Here is a 20,161-nt window from a genome sequence, read left to right as displayed (position 1 = left end):
TGTCTGTTTTTCAAATGCATATATCCATTTCCCAGCGACCGCAGTGAGGGGAGGGAGCACTTTGATCAGACTGTTAATGTCCATTTTGGGCGCAGAGGACATAATGTACCCTCCCTCGGTCTTTATTTAATAACGCCAACTGTATGCCCAGTCTTCGCTTCGATTTTCTTCCATTACTTCCATTTTTCCTAGTCGCTGTTACCCACCCACATCTATTCCGCAGCCGCAGACCCCAAAAGCTTTCTACTCTTGGTGTATTTTCTGGTGCCTCCTGTGCTTCCTCCTCATCCTCTAACTCGTCCATGGTTTCCCATTCTCCTTCCTGCAAGTCTCTGTGTGCATCCCTGTCAGACCTCACTGTCTCATAACCTACACTTTCCGCTCCTCGATCGCCACTATTCCCCTTCTCAATTTGCACATCCTTTATTGCAATGCTGTCTTAATATAAACAGAATGTCTCCAGCCCTCCATTTGTCCAAACCACACCCCGGTTGGCTCTCTCCTTCCGTTAATGCCCTCAACCGTGCCAACTCCGCTTGAGTTGCTTCTAACACCTCCTCTAACTCTTTCTGTGATTTGTTAGATGTCAGTCGGTATGGGGGTGGTGCAGTGGCGGCTGAAGGCGCATATCTTGGGTTTGTGTATCCCGTGGCTGGGCGGGTGTTGAGCGCCTATATAACCCTCCTCTAGGCGAGGGTTGCCTTGCTTTCTCTGGCACTGTTGCTTTTACTCCTTTTGGGAAGACACTGTCATCACACTGGGGGTTGTACCCATCAGTGCCCTCTATCATTTTACATAAGTCTAGAATCTCTTTCCATTTCTGAAGATTTTTACCTTTGTATTTGACAGCCAGAAACGTGGACATATTTTCCAGTATCCCTCTGTCATTCGTTCCCTGCTCTGGACATGAGAGGGACATCCCTCCCCAGGTTTCTGCTACCCACTGCTTATGATACTTCTCTATCTTGTCCTTATACAACGGCAATGCACTGCACATATACCCGAACTGTGACATTACCCCTATATGGATAATTGTTATGTAGGTTATATACCACGCACAATGTTGTCATAGATATCCCTACCAGTCCTCCGTTCCCACTTTCCATTTGCCCTGTGTTCACACTCTCTTCCCCACTTACACTCTTTTACTTATCACACCGAACACCCACGCGACTTCCACAGGCACTCCCTCGGCCTCCACCTGAAACACAATAATATTTTAATACAGTAAAACAACAAACTAAAATAATAAGCCAAAATAACAACCACTGCTTCGCCTCTTTATCCCACCCGAAATATATTGGGCACAGGAATCGGAGCTCTCAAATTATACAGTGCTCCTACTTTTGTATCTCCTTTTCACAATAAAAATATGGCGCCACCTTCTCCTCTAACACGGAAAAGATCCCACACTCCTGTTTTTCTTCCCGTTATCCTTACAACAATACAACAATAATAATATGAACAAATACAAAACGGCCACGTGATCTTTTGCACCCTCTTTTCACTCGATCACACTACTTCTCCCTATAATTCTTGCCCTCCGTTGTTGTCAATCGCAAGAGGGGTACTTACATGTGCGTGTTCACCCAAGCTCCTCAATCCGGGGATTCCAATAACGGCCTGCACCATCCTAGGTGCCCCGCCCCCCTTCAAAGAACAGACAGGAATTCTGTGAAAACTGCTCCTGTACAACACTACAGGTTGCGCGCTTGGTACTGGTCACTGCAGGTGGGCGTGGCCCCTCCAGAGATGCTTCCTGGAAGGCCCTGCTGTCGCAGAAAACCTGGGATCACGTCAGGGTCACCAAAAATGTAGAGAAACCCCTCAATGCTCACACCAGAAAAAATGCAACCCACTAGGGAAAAAGGCCTGCCACACCTCTTGCCAGAAGAGCAAGGTTTATTTCTACAAAAGGTTAAGAGGTGCCAGCAAAGAACTCTGCTGCCACAGAGCGCTCTGTCAAAAACAAGACAAGCAACATGTGACGTAAATTACATAGGTTACAAATCCGAATGGCTGGTTGTTGTGACCCTATACATCCGCTACCTGCTCCATAAGGGATGCCAGGCCATTGGTCCCAGCCCCTTCTCTCTGTCTCTATCCACGTGAGCTCCTTCTGGTATGGCATTGTGCGTAAAGCTGCATTTAATTGCCAAGTAGGAACAAGAAAACAATGCATTCTCTATCTCTAACCTAATGTGCACCTAGTGACCCTGTACATAGACTACCTGCTCCATAAGGGATACCAGGCCTTAGTCCCAGCCCCCCGTCCGTCTTTTTCCACGTTGGCTCCTTCTGGTATGTCATCGGGCGCGAAGCTACATTTATTTGCCAAGTAGGAACAAGAAAACAATGCATTCTCTATCTCTAACCTAATGTGATCCTGGTTCTGCTGACATGGGTGCGGAGGTTACTTTCGAGATCACCATAACCTACAAATCCCAGCTTGATCCCAGACGCATCAGCGCCATTCCAAAGCTTTCCACCCTGGTTTTTAGGCTTGTTGCTTTGCCCCTCACAGCACCTCGCAGCACAAATCACGTGACTTATTGGTGGGAGAAGCCGTTCCTGCTTTCTGATCCTTTCTGATCGATTGGTGATCTAACCGTTTTATGATCGGTGGTCTGAACTGGTTGATACCTTGGAATCGTGGGATATTGGGGCAAGGGCATCTGAGCACTACATTCTAACGCTGCGACTGGGAAAGGTCAGAGGCTCCTGCCCTCCTTCTCGTGGGGTAACTTTCGTCAGGGAGATCTCAGCCTCCTTGTGGCCTTGCAGGGCAGATTCCTCCTGGGATACAAATGCAGGCAGTATGAGAAATGGAAGGTTTATGAATCTCTGCAGCTCTGGCCTTTCTTACCGCTGCCCATGTTACAACCTATTCCTGCATGCACATGCTTATTTTTGAGTTTGTGGGCTGGCCTACTCTCTGGCTGCAGCACAGCATTGGGCCTCAATTTCAATATGGCTGCTATTTATAAAATGGTGTTTCACTCCCAATACACCCTATACCCACACATGTATTAACTCTCCCGCGACACCCTCTTCCCCCTATACTCTGCCCAAGCGTCTACATCACACTTCGAGGCCTCTGCCTCACCCTCTACCTCTTGGGAGCCTGGGATGATCGCCCCTCTTCCCAACACGTGTAAGACATTTTGTCCAAAACACTGGGGTGTTGTCAAGTTTGTAGGAACTACAGTTCCCCAAACCACAACCGCTACCCCAAGCCCAACAGATTTGTTTTCAGAATCGTTTGTGTCTTGATGACATCCAATGCTAGTGGGACGCACAACCGAATCACCAGGCCCAGGAGTCCAGCTGTTAAAAGATAACATTAAACATTGGTGCCACATTAGATAAACCAGGGGTTACTTCTCTTGGAGGCCTGGCAGACTCACAGGTCTTCCTGTGGGGCAGAGAGGACACCGCTCTGACTTTTGTTTGTAGGAGGGAGCAGTATCAGCGACTGTATTAAACATGGTATGGCCCGCAAGATGGCGGCTACCCCTTATGACTGCTGTTGCATATGGCCTCAAGAATTCACCAACTCTTGAAGACAGTTCAAGGGTTTTTATTAAAGGCTTTGAGTAGGGGTCCACTAAACGCTGTCCCCCTCTCTCACTGATCTCATCTAGTTGGTTCCCACCCTGGCCCAGGTATCTCTAAATCCCAGAATGATCACTATTGATAGGTAATCTCTTCTGTCTAATCACTACCTGCCCGCTTATGATGGCATAAGGGCAAGCACCCTTTCAACCTTTCTCTTTCTGGGAAGAATCAAGGTGTATCCTAATCCACAATACACTATGTACAACAAGGTGTGCCTTCCCAAACCCTTGTTGGCACACCCTTGTATTTGTTGCCCTGATGTTCTATCCTTCCTGTCACTCTAGATTGCTCCCCTCCCTTTGCTCCTTCCACTCTCCTTTTCTCTCTCTCCCCCTCTTTGCTGCCAATGTACTCCTTTTACTCTCCTGCACCCTTACTATGCTCCCCTCTGTACTACTACTACTACTACTACTACTACTACTACTACTACTACTACTACTACTACTACTACTAATGCTACACTCCCATCTCCACTACTACTCTACCCTCCACCACCTTCTCCCTGAGTCACCCTCATTTCACTCAGCTTTCACTCACTCGTCACCCTCTACTCTCCCTCCATTAGCCTCACTAATACAGCCTGAATGCACATTTATACCCAAGTACCACTTTATCCCACCAACCAATGCTTCACCTTGCACATTCATTCAGCATTCCTTCTCCACGTTTGCCTACACCGGCCTTTCTCCATTTGGTCTTTTGGTCCTCCTCCTTTGACCTCACCGAAACAACATGACCACACCTTCCTCTTTCCTGTGCCCCTTTTTATACTCCACATTTCCCATTCATTAGCTCATTCGCTCACCTGGATCCCTAGACCAACCGCTGTATTTCTTCTCTCCAGTCTGATCACAGGCATTCAAAGACACATAATGGGTTTTAATATTTTAAAGGTTTGTAATAAACTCTACAAAATTAAAAAATTAAAAACAATGGGTTTTAAGCCCCTCCCTCTTTTCATACTGGGGTCCGCTGGCATTTGGTCATCGTGTCCTGCTTTCAACACAAGCAGTGCCCCTGTTCATATTGCGTCAAGCATGGAGGTTGCCAGCTTGATATGCAGACCGCTCTGTGGCCCCGTTGAAAGTGAGCTGATTGTCCTAGTCTGTGTTGTGCACAGCGCCGTGGGTGCCGCTTTGCTGACTGCTCCATGGCCCTATTGAAGGATGTATGTATTGCGCAGAGTGCCGGAATTGTCACTTCGACGGGAGCAATGCGCAGCAGGTTCACAGTGTCATGCTGTCTCTTTCCAGGTTAGGTTGCTCGCTCTCTATTCCAACGCCAGGCCTTCTGGCGGATGTAGTCCTACAGGACAAACAGAAAGAGACTAGACAGCATTGTGTAAAACAGGTATGGGACAAGAACGGTGGTACTTATTTCAGTCATGCAGACATATGCAGAAGGGGCAAGTACAGGGTCCCTCCCACCGCCCACACCCCAAACCCTGATAGGCCTCCTACCCTAGACTGAGGGGTATCCATCCCTTCTTGACAGTCAGATCTCTGACATGTCACACTGCTCGCTCTGCTGAGTTATGCTGTTATTGACGGGAGAAATCATCGTTGAAGAATTGGATTTGAATTGTAGCTGCAACTTCCTGCACACCACAGCTTATCAGAATCAAACCTTTGCAGCCCTGGTAGGTGGATCAAGCAAATGGGAATAGCACTGGCAGTGATGGGTAAGGCAAAATGGCAAAAAGAAGGTGGAAGACATAGCGAGCTGGAGGCAATGGGTAAAGTTGAGAGTGTGCGCGGGAGGTCCAGGGGCAGTTGGTGAAGCCAGCTGGAGGAGAAACAGGTGTAAGAGAGCTTGAGGGGAGAGGAAAAATAAAGCTGGAAGGGACAAGCGTGAGTGGAACAGAACAGAGGGGAAAAGCTGAAGGAAATGGGAGGGAGCCATAAGAGCAGAACAATTCTGGTAGGTTGATTGGGTGAAAGCAGCGAAAGAAAGTAAAAGGGGAAAAACAGAGGAACGGCTGGAATGAACAGAGACCTGGATGGTGGAGGACATAGAAACAATACAGAATTAAGTAAGAGTGCAAATCAAATAGGGAAAGGAGAGCATACAGAAGGATGAAAAACTAGAATTGCCACGTGGAGATGAAAGGAGGAGAGATGAAGAGGGCTTCCTCTTTGCAGAACGTTGAGGAGGGTAAGGAAACAGGAAGTTGGATTGCAGAGACATTAGATCAGGTATTTCAGAGTGGAAATGAGGAGGTCTTGCAAAAGGAGCACTTGTCCATCCTGAGCTAGCAGTGGCAGTCGGCAGCAAGCTTACTCTAATCTCCCTGGACGCTGCACAATCACAAGACTAGTAACGCAGGTGTGGCAAGGCCTGAAGCTAGGCCCTGCCCCAGGAATCCGAAAGTTTGTGTAGAAAAGCATCCAAACTGAGAAAGGAGTGCCGGGGACACTTGACGCTGCATTGAATTTGTGTCTTTTTTTTTTTTACTGCCATGAGGTGGAGGTCAGGGACACGAGGGATGGACAGAATGAGTAAGCCCTCAACATGCTGGAATTTCTCCTTTTTGCAATCTCTTTACTCATCATTGCGAACCATCTGGAGCCGATGGGCGTGGCTACAGGGCCATGAGATAGGACGTGTTTCCGTGGGCTCCTGCTGATCCTGAAGGATCCTGATTAAATACTTTGGCTATGGAACGTGGTGCAGCAAAATAACGAGTATGCTAGTGCATGAAGAAGTAAGGCACGGAAGGTTACGAGCTGGATGCGCCCAGGGCACACAATACAGAACGCGTGCTGAAGAGACTCTGACGCGGCCGAACAGCGATAAAGTAAGATGGCGGGCGCACCATAACAAAGGACTGGGTAAGCGGACCTCTGCAACAGCTAGACGAGAGGTGCGCAGTCGCCAGGAAATGGACTAAAGCCGGTCAGTGTATGGCTGGAAGTGAGGGCGCGATCGGACGGTGCTAAGAGGAGACCCACAGAGTGGAATACAAACAGCGAATACAGGATCCCCTGCAGGGACATAGGCACGGCTGGCAACAACAGAGGAGCCAAGGACAGTGGCAAGCTCCAGAACAGGACATGGCGAGGATGTCAACCGGAGGGATGATGAACAAGAATACGCGCACCACGCATACAACACGGTACGGGGCGGGAGCGGTGATACAGTAGCCAAGTAGCTTCACTGGGTGATGGCAGCGAACTTAATACAATCAAGATACACGCTAGTGAAGGCGGGGGCTCTGGAGCACCTCTAGGAAAGCAGCAAATTGTAGAAGGAAGGGCGAGCGTAGGGGCAGATGGTTGAAGGGACAGAATGTGGGCGGCTGCCAGATGGGAGCTCAAGAGAAAAAGCGGAGCACATTTCTGTGTTACATTGTGCACACCACTTTGCTTGATGTGCTAGAGCACTAGTAAGTGGTGGGCCATGCTCGCTGAAGGTAGACTGAAATTGATCAAAGGGCAGAGATGGGCTCCCACTACGAAGCTTATACAGGAGGCACAATGGTGTGTGACATCAGGTCGGAGGGAAAAGTCTAGTAGCAGCAAATAAGCAAAGAGCACCGGGCAACTCCCACCACTGTCTGTGTGCGAAAACCAGCTGGAACATCGGAAGCACCCATACTATGATGGTCGGGTGACACCAGGCGCCAATCCAGTGGAAATTATTGAAACGTGAGGAAGCACAGGAGGCGACCCCACATAGTGCACTATGGCCGTGCCCAAGTGCAACGACGAGGCCTAAGGAATCAGAAGGCAAGGCAAACTGTGTTGTTCTCGACATGAGGCCTGATGAGTGCACAAGTGGCGCTACAAGGCGGCAGGGGAGGTTGCCGCACAGACAGGGGAACACAAGGCTGATGTGCAGTGCCCCCGTCGTTGTGCAACAGTGTGGGAGTGGAAGGTACCCACAGTGACCCAGGCGCCCGAGAGAGAGTCTGCAACAACCAGATGGCAAGGGGAGTGTGAGGGATGATAAAGGGGTTGTGGCAGTTGGACTGGTGTGTGGAAGCCCCTGGGAGAAAGCGCAGGCCCTGGAGATGGGCTGTGAGCAAGCACAGCCCGTAGAATTGTACTTCCCCTGCAGCAAGGTTGCCCCAGACTGAAGTGGACATAGGAGTGAATCCGCTGGAGCTTGGCCAGGAGAGACTGTCAAGGAAAAGCATCAAATAAGGAGGAAGGGCAACCACCTGCATATTTGTGGTCTGGATGCGGACACAGCAACTGAACTAACAGAGAACCCGGAGGGAGTGAGCAAAGGGCAGTGTGTCGGCAGAGAGTGAGACAGAAACGCAGCCACGACAATACCAGCGCAAATCCGACAAAGCGCATGCAAGTCATAGTTGCCGCGTCCAGTGCATCTGGGATATAAGGTGAGGGGAGCAGGTCCCAGACACTATATGAACATATTTGGCCACTGAGAAGCAGACAGGTCGACCTAGTAACTGCTGGGGGACAAAGGGGTCCGACCAATGTAGTTGAACGCTGCTTTCAGATACAAGACGTAGCCTCAGGTTTCCAGGGCGGACCGGCCCTGCCCGAGAAGCAAGGTGCAGTAACATAAAGCTGTTTCTAATGAGGGTGGGCCAACGTAACTGAACGCTGCCTTTGGAGTACGAGATGGAGCTTCATGAAGTTCCCAAAGTGGTCCAGCCCGGCCTGAGAAGCGAGGGGCAGCACAACTACCGTAACTGAACGCTTCCATTGGAGCACAAGCTGTAGCGGTTCGTTAGGTTCCCAAAGGGGTCCGTTCAAATACTAGAAGTATTGCTTGGAGGATGTGGGGGAAAAAACTCCCCCTGAAGAACTGGGGCCCTGAGCCGGGGGAGACACACATTGGTATTTGTGGGAGCGCAACCAGGTGATGGCACCACAAAGCAGCTCTGCCCAAGACGTGAGAGCACATTACTGTCCTTTCTGGGATTGATGACACACAGACTGCACCCGCAGAGGGCCCAGGTGGTGTGAGAACAAGGACGAGTAGGCACGGCCGGACAGTAGACCAGGGGCGCAGGTACGAAACACCAGCAAAACCCCACAGAAGCGCAGTGAAGATCCATGCCGCATGCCCCCGAGGGAAGGTAGTGCTCAGGTCTGCTGAAAAGATGAAGAGTGCAGTGACACCGTTCAAAGCAGTCATGTCACCTAAAGCCAACAAAAGCAAAGGGAAACAATCCTCCGTAAACACGTTTGCTAAGCCCGCTCAAGCATTGGAAAGCATGAAAACGTCAACCCCAGTGACCCAAGGGGCAGAAGTCCCCGTGAGCGGAGATCAGAAAATCTTGGAAGCCATAGCAGCTTTAAAGTCCTCATTGGAATTCAAGATAGATGTGAGAAATATCAATGTAAACCTCCTGAGACAAGATGTGAGGGCGCTGGCGGAACGGACAGGCACATTGGAAAAAGAGTTGCAACTAAATAAGAATAACTGCAATGAGAATACCAAGGAAGTGTTTGTGTTGAAACAACAAATACGGAATCTGGAAAACAGAGCAGAGGAGGCAGAAGGACGTGCCAGGAGGAATAATGTGCAGATTATTGGGCTCCCGGAAGGAGAGGAGGGCGCAAACCCTACAGACTTTATTGAGAATATGCTGCTGCAGGAAATAGGCCGGGGGCCCTTACGCAGGGCTTCATGGTGGAGCGAGCGCACAGAGCTCTAACAGGAAGGCCGCCACCCATAGCTCAACCCTGGCCAATAATAGCCCGGATACTCAACTATAAAGATAGAGAGAAAATCCTCGAACACTTTCGCAAGGGCTGCACGATCAGAAGAGCGTCGACTAACGTCACTGCATACCTGAACTATACATTTCTGCTACAAAAACAGAGGATGAACTATACGGCAGTCAAGAGGAGGTTGTGGGATGCGAACATTAAGTACATGCTGCTGTACCCAGCCAAATTGAAATTCCTATATAAAAGCCAAGCCATCTTCTTTGAGACTCCAGAAGAGGCAAGTAAATGGATGGATTAGGCGAACCTGATGGACAAAGCGGATGGTCAGCCGAGAGACGAGAATGACAAACAGGAGGGTAAGACCTAACCAATGTGTAATTATGTGGACACATGCCCATAAAACATTATTGAGCACATTCATAAAAGAGGAAGCCATAAAACCTGTTACGTTACAGAATGTTTAACAAGCAGGAACCACTGGTGTCGGGGCCTCGCAAGGACCGCACAAGGAGGAATCAGCCGTTAGTCCATATTAGATTAGATTAGATTAGATTAGATTAGATTAGATTAGATTAGATTAGTTAGGATACTAGCAGTTACGTATCCTCCCGGGCAATTGTTGGGGTGAGGGGTGGAACCGGAGTTGGGATAGTTAGATGGGAGTTGGACTACAGATACGCACAAGGGTGGAGAATGAGAGCGGGAACCACTAAATGTGATTTGGGAGCTTAAAAAAGCAACCTGGAATATCAGGGGCCTGAACAGCTACATTAAGAAAACAGGTTAATGGCATATTTGAGACGCCAGAAAATAGATATAGCTCTCCTGCAAGAAATTCATTTTACGAAGGAAAGGCAAGATACCTTGGCACGGAGGTTGGGGGCAGTGACCTTGTGCTCAACATATTCAGCATATGCCAGAGAGGTCCTAATATGGGTGCCACCAACAGTCCCGTTCCAGGTCCTTCAGACCTTCCTGGACAAGGATGGTAGAATGATAGTATTACGGGGAATGGTGAAAAACAGGGAAATATTTGTTATTAATATGTATGCTCCAAACCACGACACAGCAACCTATTTTAGATCCCTATACCCCAAGATAGGGTTGTACAGTGATAGTGTGTTGATAAGGGGAGGTGGTTTTAAATGTACGCTGGACCCGGCAATGGGTATATCGGATGGCAAATTCACTCATCCAGCCCCTTCAGCTAAAGCTCTGAACACGCTTTTACAAGCATTTAAGTTGGCTGATGTATGGAGGACAAGGTGCCCGTAGTGCAGAGTATACTCTCATTAAACGGCTGCCAAGAATCTCTATACAAGGTTAGATTATGTGTTTGTGGGAGAAAAAGCTATGGGAGAGTTCATTAGAGCTGAAAACTCTAAAGCAAGAACTCTCTCAGACAATGCCCCTTTGCTGGTTACGTGGCAGTTCCTTTCCCACCCGAGCTAGGATCCCGACATGGAGACTTAGGGTCAAGGCACTTAAGGATGTAGGGTTTCTGGAACACCTGAGGAAAGAGGTGAAGGAATATTTCAAGCACAACACAGGCAGTGTGGATTCTGCAGGTATACTGTGGGGGGCCTCTAAGGTAGTTATGAGTGGGGCGGCTATTGCGAAATCGAAAGGGATGCAAGTGGTCATTACATGGGATCTACAAAAAGCAGAAGACAGACTAGAAGCCATAGAGTAAGCAGGAGATAGGTCCCTAGAGGAGGCGTCCCGCCTACAGCAAGAATGTCAAGCACTGGAACAGGCTAAGCAAACTGGACTACAGTAAATATGCAGAGAGACAGCACGCAGAAGGGGACAAGCTTGAGTGCCTGCTAGCCTGGCTTTATAGAAATGAGCAAGCGAGAGACAATTAGAGCGATTGTGGGAGGGGACAGTGAATTGTGAGAGACACGGGATCTGGTGAGCAAATGTTTTATGATTATTGCAAGCAGCTCTATGGGGAAACCTCAGAGTGTAACATGTCAGAGATAGAGGAGGCACTGTTGGAGATCCGTCTCCCTAGGCTAAACGCGGAGGAGAAAGACAGGTTAGACAGCCCCATCACCAAAGAAGAATTAGAGTATGTGATAAAGGAACTACCGACGGGCAAAGTCCCAGGAGCGGATGGGCTTCTCTGTGAATTCTATAAAGAATATAGGGTGGAAGTCCTAACCCCACTGCTAGCAATGCTGAACGAAGTGCTGGACACGGGCAAGAGAGAGTCGATAATTGTTCCCATTCTTAAACCAAATAAGCCGGTTTCGGACTGTGGCTCTTATAGACCCCTTTCATTACTAAATCAAGATGGGAAGATTCCTACAGCTGTAATGGCGAATAGGCTTAAGCCGGCCATCGCCAAGTTTATACATTCGGACCAAACGGGATATGTCCCACACAGAAATATTACAAATAACCTGAGAAGATTACACCACATAATAGGTTGTGCCCAAGGAGATACGCAACAGTTGGAAGTGGCGTCACTCGATGTAGTCAAGGCGTTTGACTCAGTCAGATGCCCTTGGCTATTAGCAGTGTCAGAGAGGTTCGGTATTGGACCCACGTACATCAAGTGGGTGCGGTTGCTGTATAATGAACCGATAACGAGGGTCAAAACGGGCACAATCATCTCAGAACAATGGCAGCTAAGCAAGGGCACGAGGCAGGGATGCCTGTGGACCCCGATGCTTTTCATTTCAGCGTTGGAGCCATTAGCAATCTACTTACGGGAAGAATATGAGGAGGCTTGCATAGTCACACCGGGAGGGCGGCATCTGATTTCATTGTACGTGGATGACATGCTCCTGTACTTGCAGCAGCCCAAGACGAATTTGCAATACATCCTGGATGTGATGGAGCGCTATGCAGCCTTGTAAGGCACAGCAATCAACCCACAGAAGTCAAGTCTGTTCCCTTTGGGGATATGTTGGGAGGCCCAAGCACATCTTGCCAGCGCTACCAATGAAATGGGAGGTAGACACATTTAGGTACTTGGGGATGGACATTTATCATGTCCTAAGATAGAACACACACATAATATGGTGAAAGAAGTTGACAAGATCAAGAGCTCCATGTCTTTCTGTGCCATATTGCCGTTGTCCATGATGGGGTGTGCAGCATTACTGAAGATGGTAGTGCTGCCGAGGCTCCTCCACTTTTTTGCAAATGTCCCGTTTGCCATACCGAAAAAGTTTATCAGGAGGCTGAATGGTATATGTCGGAGCTTCCTATGGCATATTTTGAGATGCAGGATGGCACTGTGGAAGCTTCAAAACTCGTATGAACTGGTGGGATAAAGGTGCCTAATTTTGAAGTATATTTTGTTGCTATCCAGTTGCAATTTGTAGCCAAATGGCTGTTTGATGAGCAAACATTTGAATCATGGTTACTGCAGGCAGTTATTGCTCTGTTCTTTCTGAAAGAAGTGTTATGGATAACCGATCCTCGCGCAACTCGCCCACCCTTGCTGTTGAGGCTGGGGTGTGTGATGTGGCGTGGGCCTGCCAGTTACTGGGTAACACCACACAGTATTCCCCACAGATCCCCCTTCCAGCGCTAATTGCACTGGAAGGGGTGGATAAGCAGTTGCGGTTAAATGTGAGGAAGTACTGGGAACCGATGGGAGTGGCGGCGGTGGAAGATGTGCTACAAGACGGGTTACCCAAGGAGTTTTGTGAACTGACGGAAGACAGTGGGGTGAACCGGGGGGCAACACCTGACATATTACTGCCTTCTAAGGAATCTCGGATGCAGATGGCCAGAAGCCGGGGCGCCCTTGCAGTTAGACAAGACGATAGAGACATTTTAGGATGTATCAGAGGGAGGTAATGAAATCTCAAGGATATATGAGCTACTGATCTTCAGAGTGGGAGATGTGCTAGTGCAGACGAGGCGGAGTTGGGAGGCAGACTTGCAGGAACCAATATCGGAGGCAATGTGTATTAGGGCCATGGCGTACCACAAATAGGTGTCTAGAAATTAACGTATACAACCAATTCAATTATATTTGACCCATAAAGCATATCTGACCCCGAACAGGATAGCTAGGTTCAGCCAGGCAGCATCACAATCATGCCCGAAGTGCGGAGAGATTAACCAAATCTGGTTCATATGTTTTGGGCCTGAACAGAGATTAGAAGATTCTGGGGAGAGGTAGCCCTAGCTTGTCTGCTGGTAGGCTTCACAAGGCCCAAAAGAGCGAGACATGTGATTAAGCTTAAGGATTTGGCATATATACTTGCAAAACGCAGGATAGCAATGGGATGGGAGGCACATGCAAGGACAGTAGTGCTGGGGTGGTGGATGGACCTGATAAAATGGGCAAACGCAGAGACTGCGGTGTGGCAAGAAGCAGTGGGCCGGAACACGGAGCAAGGCGACAAGGGGCGTATGCTAGGAAGCAGTTGATAGCAGATTTGGCCACTTCTGAGCAGGGAACTTTAGACTCGAGTATACACCCTTACATGAGGATACTGATGCAAGTGAGGTCGTTAAGGAATAGAGTTGCGAGGCGGTGGAACTATTGTGTGTGACGTAGGCTGGGGATGGGGTGGGTGAAGTTGGGGGGAGAGTGGGTAGCAGACGGTCAGGACCTGATGTGTAATGTGATGTACTTGTGTATGCAAAGTCTGTAAGTTAGTATGTTTCTATACGATAAAATAATACAAATTGTTTAAAAAAACATCTGAAGCCCTTGGCTAATTACTGTTGTACAATATACCTGGTTGAATCGTGTGTCTTAAGTCCGGCCTGTCTATTGATCCCTGTGCCATGATAGAATGGTTACTTAACAATGACTTTAACCCCATTTTCTCACTATTAGCCCTATTTTGCCAATAATTGGCACCATTGTACAACATGGAAGTATTGAACATTACTTCCATGTTGTACAATGGAGCCAATTATTTTCAAATGTGCAACTGTAAGAACATTTCTGGTATTCAAAGGGCCTGTGAGGTGTTGACAACATGAAGAGCTGAATACATATCACCTGAGTCATGGAAACATTTCCAAGACCATTTTGTTATGGGGAATACATTTCTAAATCATTGCCGTCTTTTGCATGTTTGAGTTAAATACTGCATTTTGCTTCACGTTTTGATTAGCTATCTTGGTAGACATCTAAAAAGAATATACCATAAACAATATTAAGAATTGCCTTTGTACATTTATTTTTTTCAGTAACTGTACACTTTTCATTCACTGTAGCTACATTTTTATATTTGAGTAATGTGAAGTTACATGAACCTTTTGTGCTTCTGATCATTTCAAATTGCTTTTATCTTCTGCTGCCCTCTTTATCTTGCTTATAACCTGTCACTCCTGGCAGCCAAGATAGAGTGCCTATTAGTCTCTCACATTTTATCAAGCACTTTTCTTGTCTTCTTCTTAACTAACAGTTTCCTGTCTTTCTTTTAATGCTGGCCAATAGTTTACGCTCCATACAACATTCAATAAGTATGCCCGCTATGAGGTAATGTATTGCACAGAACTCTTCAAAAAAATGCTAAAATTTACATTTTTCTGTATTATTGGACTGTAGTTGCTTGCCAAGTTTAACACATGGTTTATTTTAATATAGCATAATCACTCTTTTAGATCATGAAAAGGTGGTAATAGTAATCATTCTTGATGGTTCAGTTGGCATTATTAAAATGCACTATTTTGTATTTTATTCATCCCCTCTGCCAGAGAAGTGTTTCAGGAAATGTGTTCTGGGGATATTGGGCTCTGTTGAGGAATTGTGTGCATTTCTGGTGGTGGTAGAGCACCAAACACAGACTTTTTAAAAGGTGCTACTGGTGGCAGTGACTACTCCTCTAATTTACAACACAGCAGGAGGAGGACTTATAAAGCTTGTCCGTGCTTACTTATTTAAATTAAGCTGACAGTCCTCTTCACGTTCTTGTGGAATGTGCTTCGCCTCCTATGTCCAGGTGCTATGCTGTAAATATGCTCAAAACCCACTATAATGCCCTCTGGGCATACCCATTATCACTGAGTAGTGAAGACTGAACCATTTGTCAAAATATAAATGTGAGCAGCACATTTTACTAGACCCTCAAGTAATGGGTTCTTTCTAGTTTTCAACAACATTGAAAGGCAGCAGAGCTCCGCTAAGATGTACCTTCAAACCAGGAAAACATGGCTGGAAGGTTTTGTCAGGACTTAAATCTTGCTGCCATGGTGGTTCATGGTGACGTGCCGGACCTGCAGTGGGCTGGCATCTCCCGTTGCCTCTTGCGCAACGGGAATCACGGGCTCAGCGCCAGCGTCCTTTCCTCACGCATGCAATGCCACTATCCACACTACAAACTCCAGCAGCCCTTGCAGCATGGCGTGTGGTGTCATCACATGTACCTCCCAGTATGCGGCCCGGAAGCCGCTTGTATAAAAGGAACCGGGACTAGAAACATGGCGCTCCTTAACTGTGTTTTGTGGTGAGTGGCGTTCTGGTGCTATTTTTGATCTGGTTCCTTGTGGCTGTTTGACATCTGCTTTTTTCGACCACTGGATTGGTTTGGACTCTTCCCCCCCCCCCCATTGTTTTGGCACCTGGTCCTGCTTGCCTTCTAGTTTCATCAAAGACTTGCTTCGTTTTCCTGGATTTGCTGTGACTCTTTTTCCCTGCCTACTCTGACACCTTATATATAGTTGCTCTATACGGATTTTGACCTTTTTCGATTTTTTGTGGGCTGACTTATGTTTCTCGACAGTGGATCCTTTTGTCTTTTTTATTTGGACTTCAGTGCTTCTCCCTTAGATTCTACCCTCGTGCCAGCCCAGTCAGGCCCCTCCGCTTCACTTGTGTCAGGAGGGCACCTCTGCTCTGTGAACAATCAACACTTGGTAGGAACTCATGTAGGCACACCAGTATTCCAACATGCAGCATCAGGAAGGAAGGGCAACAAGAGGGAGGAGTGGGTGTGTCTGACCATCCATCAAGTACACTTGTGTTCGTAACTATATTTTCCTGTCCTTCCCCTATAGCGTTTGCTGATTCCTTGTGTTCCTGCCTTTTTGCCTGAGCATGTGGCCTCACAGTATCCATTTGGTTCTGTGGGTGGCGTTCTTAGTAGGGGACCGTTGACTTCAGTTCCTAAAGTAGGGTTGCAGCATCTGTGGATGTGGTACAATACACAACAGTTTTTGAATTAATCTTAACCTCTGGCATTGCTCTGGGCAACGCCCCAGACCATCGTTCTTCGCCGGCCAAGCATTACAAAAGGGGAAAGACCAAATGCAAATCAGGGTTGGTTCCACCCTAAACCAGGGTCAAGGAAATATACAACATGTCAAAGAGGAGATGATGAGGTCCAGTTGGAGACTTAGCATAACAGGAACCTGTTATAAGAAAATGTGTGGCAATATTGAGCTAATGCTATATAGGAAAAACAATGCAAATTAAAACAATTTTGAGAGAACCTAGAACATGTTTATTCACAACTTGGTCCCATGTGCAATCGCTGACGAATAAGGCTCAAACTACATGTTTGAGATTTTACTACCTGTGGTGTACCAGAAGGAGGAGTTGGACGACTTGATCACATGTTCAACAATTCTTTATTTAAGTAACATGGAAAAACGCCTAACTAACCCCATTTCTATGACGGAAGTTCCTTGCCTGTTAGACTAAAACAAAGTATCCATATTAAAATAAAAGTCCATGGTTCAAATCCTACCTCCTAACTGGCCCTACCAATTTAGAAAACAAACAGAAAGGTGGAAACCGGGGCACAGCTGAACACAGGAAAGTCTTCAAAGGATCAAATTGAATAGTTCAAACAAATCTGGTCTTGCTTTAGGTTGACAAAACAAAAAGTTTCCTTAATTCAGTTGCTTCTTTGTAAAGTTTTGTGTGAACAAGTCCCTGGCTCTCAGACTCTCCAAAATCTTGTAGCTCTCTGTGAGACTTGCTCCTGATTTTGTATTAACGTGGATAGGGTATTTGCTCACTTGGGTTCTGTGGGATGTATTGACCCACTCTACTATACTATGCGGCCTCACTCTGCTATCTATAGTGCGAGAAACAGCAAAATGGAGGCAAAAACCTTGTGCGCGCCAAAACACACAAAAAGATGGCTGCACAATCTGCCGCCCGTGGTATATGTGTGATGGAACAGAGCACACGCTGCAGAAAAAGTGCCAGTGGGCTCCGTGACAAGTAAACATGGAGTACAGAGGGAGAAGCAGCGCTTTGCAAGTGAAATTCCAAAATGTGCCTGTAAATGACATTTACTTTACCGCTGAAACTTCAAAATGCCTGTACAAAACACTTTCCAACACTCAAAATCTTGCTTGGCGCTAAAATTCAGTTAATCTAATGAAGCACTGTGAATTTACAAAGTCCTGAAATGTTAAGAGCAAAACATTTTCTCAGCAAAACTGGATTGCCTGTGAATGACAATTCCTGTCAAAAATCTGTGTGCAGCCACACTGGGCTACCTGTGAGTGACAACCCCAGTCAAATGGGCTCTCCTGATTAAACTTTAAAGTTGTCTAAAACTAAAGATCTGCCGGATTAGCAAATATAAAAGGACTGTTGCTGAAAGGAACACGGATCTCAGTTGTTTTGATCCCACAGGTTTAAACCTAAGAATGTCATTTATCTATGTCATCTGATGCAACAAGTTTGTTTTATGCTGGCTTTCAAGTCAAGAAATTAAAAATTAACTTAGGAGGCCACCAGGGGGCGCGGGCAAGATGGCCGCCTGAATCTTAAGCTCCCCGTATGGCCCCGGGAAACCCACGGATAAACATGCCTTAAGTGCTTTTTAACCCCATCTACCAGCAATCGTTGAGGAGGGGAACCGCTGTGGACTACCCAGAAGCTTGTCCGGACTTCGGAGATGCCCCCGTTCCCCAGATAGCGACCTGTGAACGGCAACCCCCCTGCACCGGAGGGAAGGCCCCGGGCGGGAGCCGCACATCGCCTGGCCGCGTAGTGGTGGGAGGAGTCGATTTCCCCACCCGCTCTGACTTGTGCACCGAGGCCTGAGGTGCTGTCGACGGCTCGGGTGGGCCCTGCAGAGATCTCCATTAGTGGCTTAGGCCACACGGCTGACGGCCCCCGCCTCTCCGGACATCTCAGAGGAGCCCCCACGCCGGATGCGGCGGGTCATCCGACCCCACCAGAGAGAAGGAACGGCTCGCGCGATCAGCACACAGGGCCCAACGTCTGGCGGGCCTTCTGAGAAGCTCCAACAGCTGCCGGCGATTGGCTCATCCATTACTGGAAGCCAACAGTGACCTGCCCCCATCATAGGGGATACGGGGGAACCACCGCTATACTTACCCCAGTCCGGAGCACCTGGGGGGCCTGTGCTCCCCCCCCCACCGCTCTCACCACCAGTGATTCGTCTGTGCCGGGGCCGACGCGGTAGCGCAGCTCGGAACCATCTCAACGACCCACGTTTCCACGTCTGACCACCGCCCCAATGGCCTACCTCCCCACAGCCCCCACGGGGCGCTGGATTAGTGGCGGAGGCACCCACCCGACTTCCGGAGAAGGCTCCGGTCGTTGTGGGAGCACGCCTGGGCGCTCCGCCACCCGGAAGACATCTCAGGGGAACCCTATAGCTTGGTGCGATCGATACCCCATGAACTGGAGGGAGACCCTTGCACAATACCAATGCACGCCTGGGTCCCACGAAATGGAGACCGGCCCCGAAGCCTCGCAACCCCCAGACATGAATGTCATACAGAGCAACATCCAAATGATCCTAGAAGAGATTAGAGGTATGAGGACAGACATGGGGGCCAAATTGCGGACCTCACGGCCAAGGTTTCAACGCTGGAGGATCGGGTAGAAGGGGTCGAGTGCAACCAGGTATCGACGGACATCCTTGAGGCGCAAATGGAAACTAGATTTCAGGAACTGCAACGCCGCGAGGAGGACCTCCGGCTCAAGGTCGACGACATGGAGAACCGGGAAAGGAGAAACAATTTGAGAATTTTGGCCTTGAGGAGATGGAGGGAGAGACCCTGGTTGGTCTTGAAAGCAAAATCCAAGACATTATCAGAATTGTCCTGGGGTCGGACTCTGGGGAGACTCTCCTGCTTGACAGGGTCCATCGGGCTGGCGGCGGGGGGGTAGAGGCCCACGCTCAGTTCTTGCAAGATTTCACTACTATAAGGACAAGGCTAGGGTGTTGGAGAGGGCGAGAACCTTACGGGATAGTTAACATGGTAACGCTAGGGTGTCGATTTACCAGGATCTCTCGTCCCTCACTCTCCAGATGCGAAAGAAATGCGGCACTATCACCAGGTGGCTACAAGAAAAGGGGACACGCTGTCACTGGGGCCACCTAGAATTTGAATGGCAGGGCCAGAGGTACCAGCTAGTCACGGAAGCGGAAATCCGAAAGGCCACCGAGGATCTCACAGGTGACATCACGGGACCATCAGAAAATCGGAACAAAACCAACGTAGATCGCCCTCGTGCCCCTCGAGGCCCAGACCTCTCCCAGGGGAAGCTAAAGGTCAAAGGCTCACGTAAATTTCGAAAAACCAAACATCCACCCACAGACCGAGGAGACCCTATATGAGCGCACAAGCAGCAACCAAGGCTCACCTTTCTGTGCAGAAGGCCTGATCCACACCCCAAGGGAGCACGCAACGATTCATGGAGCCCGCCGGTCATAGTGCGTTTCTCCCACGACCAGTGGGGAGTTCTTTGTTCAATCGACTTCAGTCAGGGTTGAAGTGTTGCCCATTTAGAGGCTGTTGTATGGTTTCATAGGAAGTTGCACGGCGGCTCCACACGGACAACTGCCGGTGTCTCTCCAGGCCTCATGCCGTGACACGACACGATCAGGTACTAAGGCCGGGGGGTGCCTGGCTCAGGAGGCGCTACAGCCAGTTTCCCACTGCTGATCAGAAAGGGCCGGTACTTAACGAAG

At 48.4% G+C, this 20,161-nt stretch overlaps 1 protein-coding gene across 2 annotated transcripts in view; it reads left to right on the top strand.

Moving 5' to 3' along the window:
- The window catches only part of TPD52 (tumor protein D52), a 472,585-nt gene that overhangs the window by 267,858 nt on the left and 184,566 nt on the right, over window positions 1-20,161 (top strand). The window contains exon 5 of one of the 2 annotated variants that reach the window (XM_069621248.1): window positions 14,692-14,733. The exons of the other annotated variant lie outside the window; for it this stretch is intronic. Coding sequence (XP_069477349.1) covers window positions 14,692-14,733 — 42 coding nt within the window. The remainder of the gene's footprint in view (window positions 1-14,691; window positions 14,734-20,161) is intronic. 2 annotated transcript variants of the gene reach the window in all.

This window comes from Ambystoma mexicanum, chromosome 5q, assembly GCF_040938575.1.
Source record: "Ambystoma mexicanum isolate Mex_15411 chromosome 5q, UKY_AmexF1_1, whole genome shotgun sequence".
Classification (NCBI taxonomy): Eukaryota; Metazoa; Chordata; class Amphibia; order Caudata; family Ambystomatidae; genus Ambystoma; species Ambystoma mexicanum.
The sequence above is the reverse complement of the archived record's forward strand: the minus strand, read 5'-3'. Positions and strand labels throughout refer to the sequence as shown.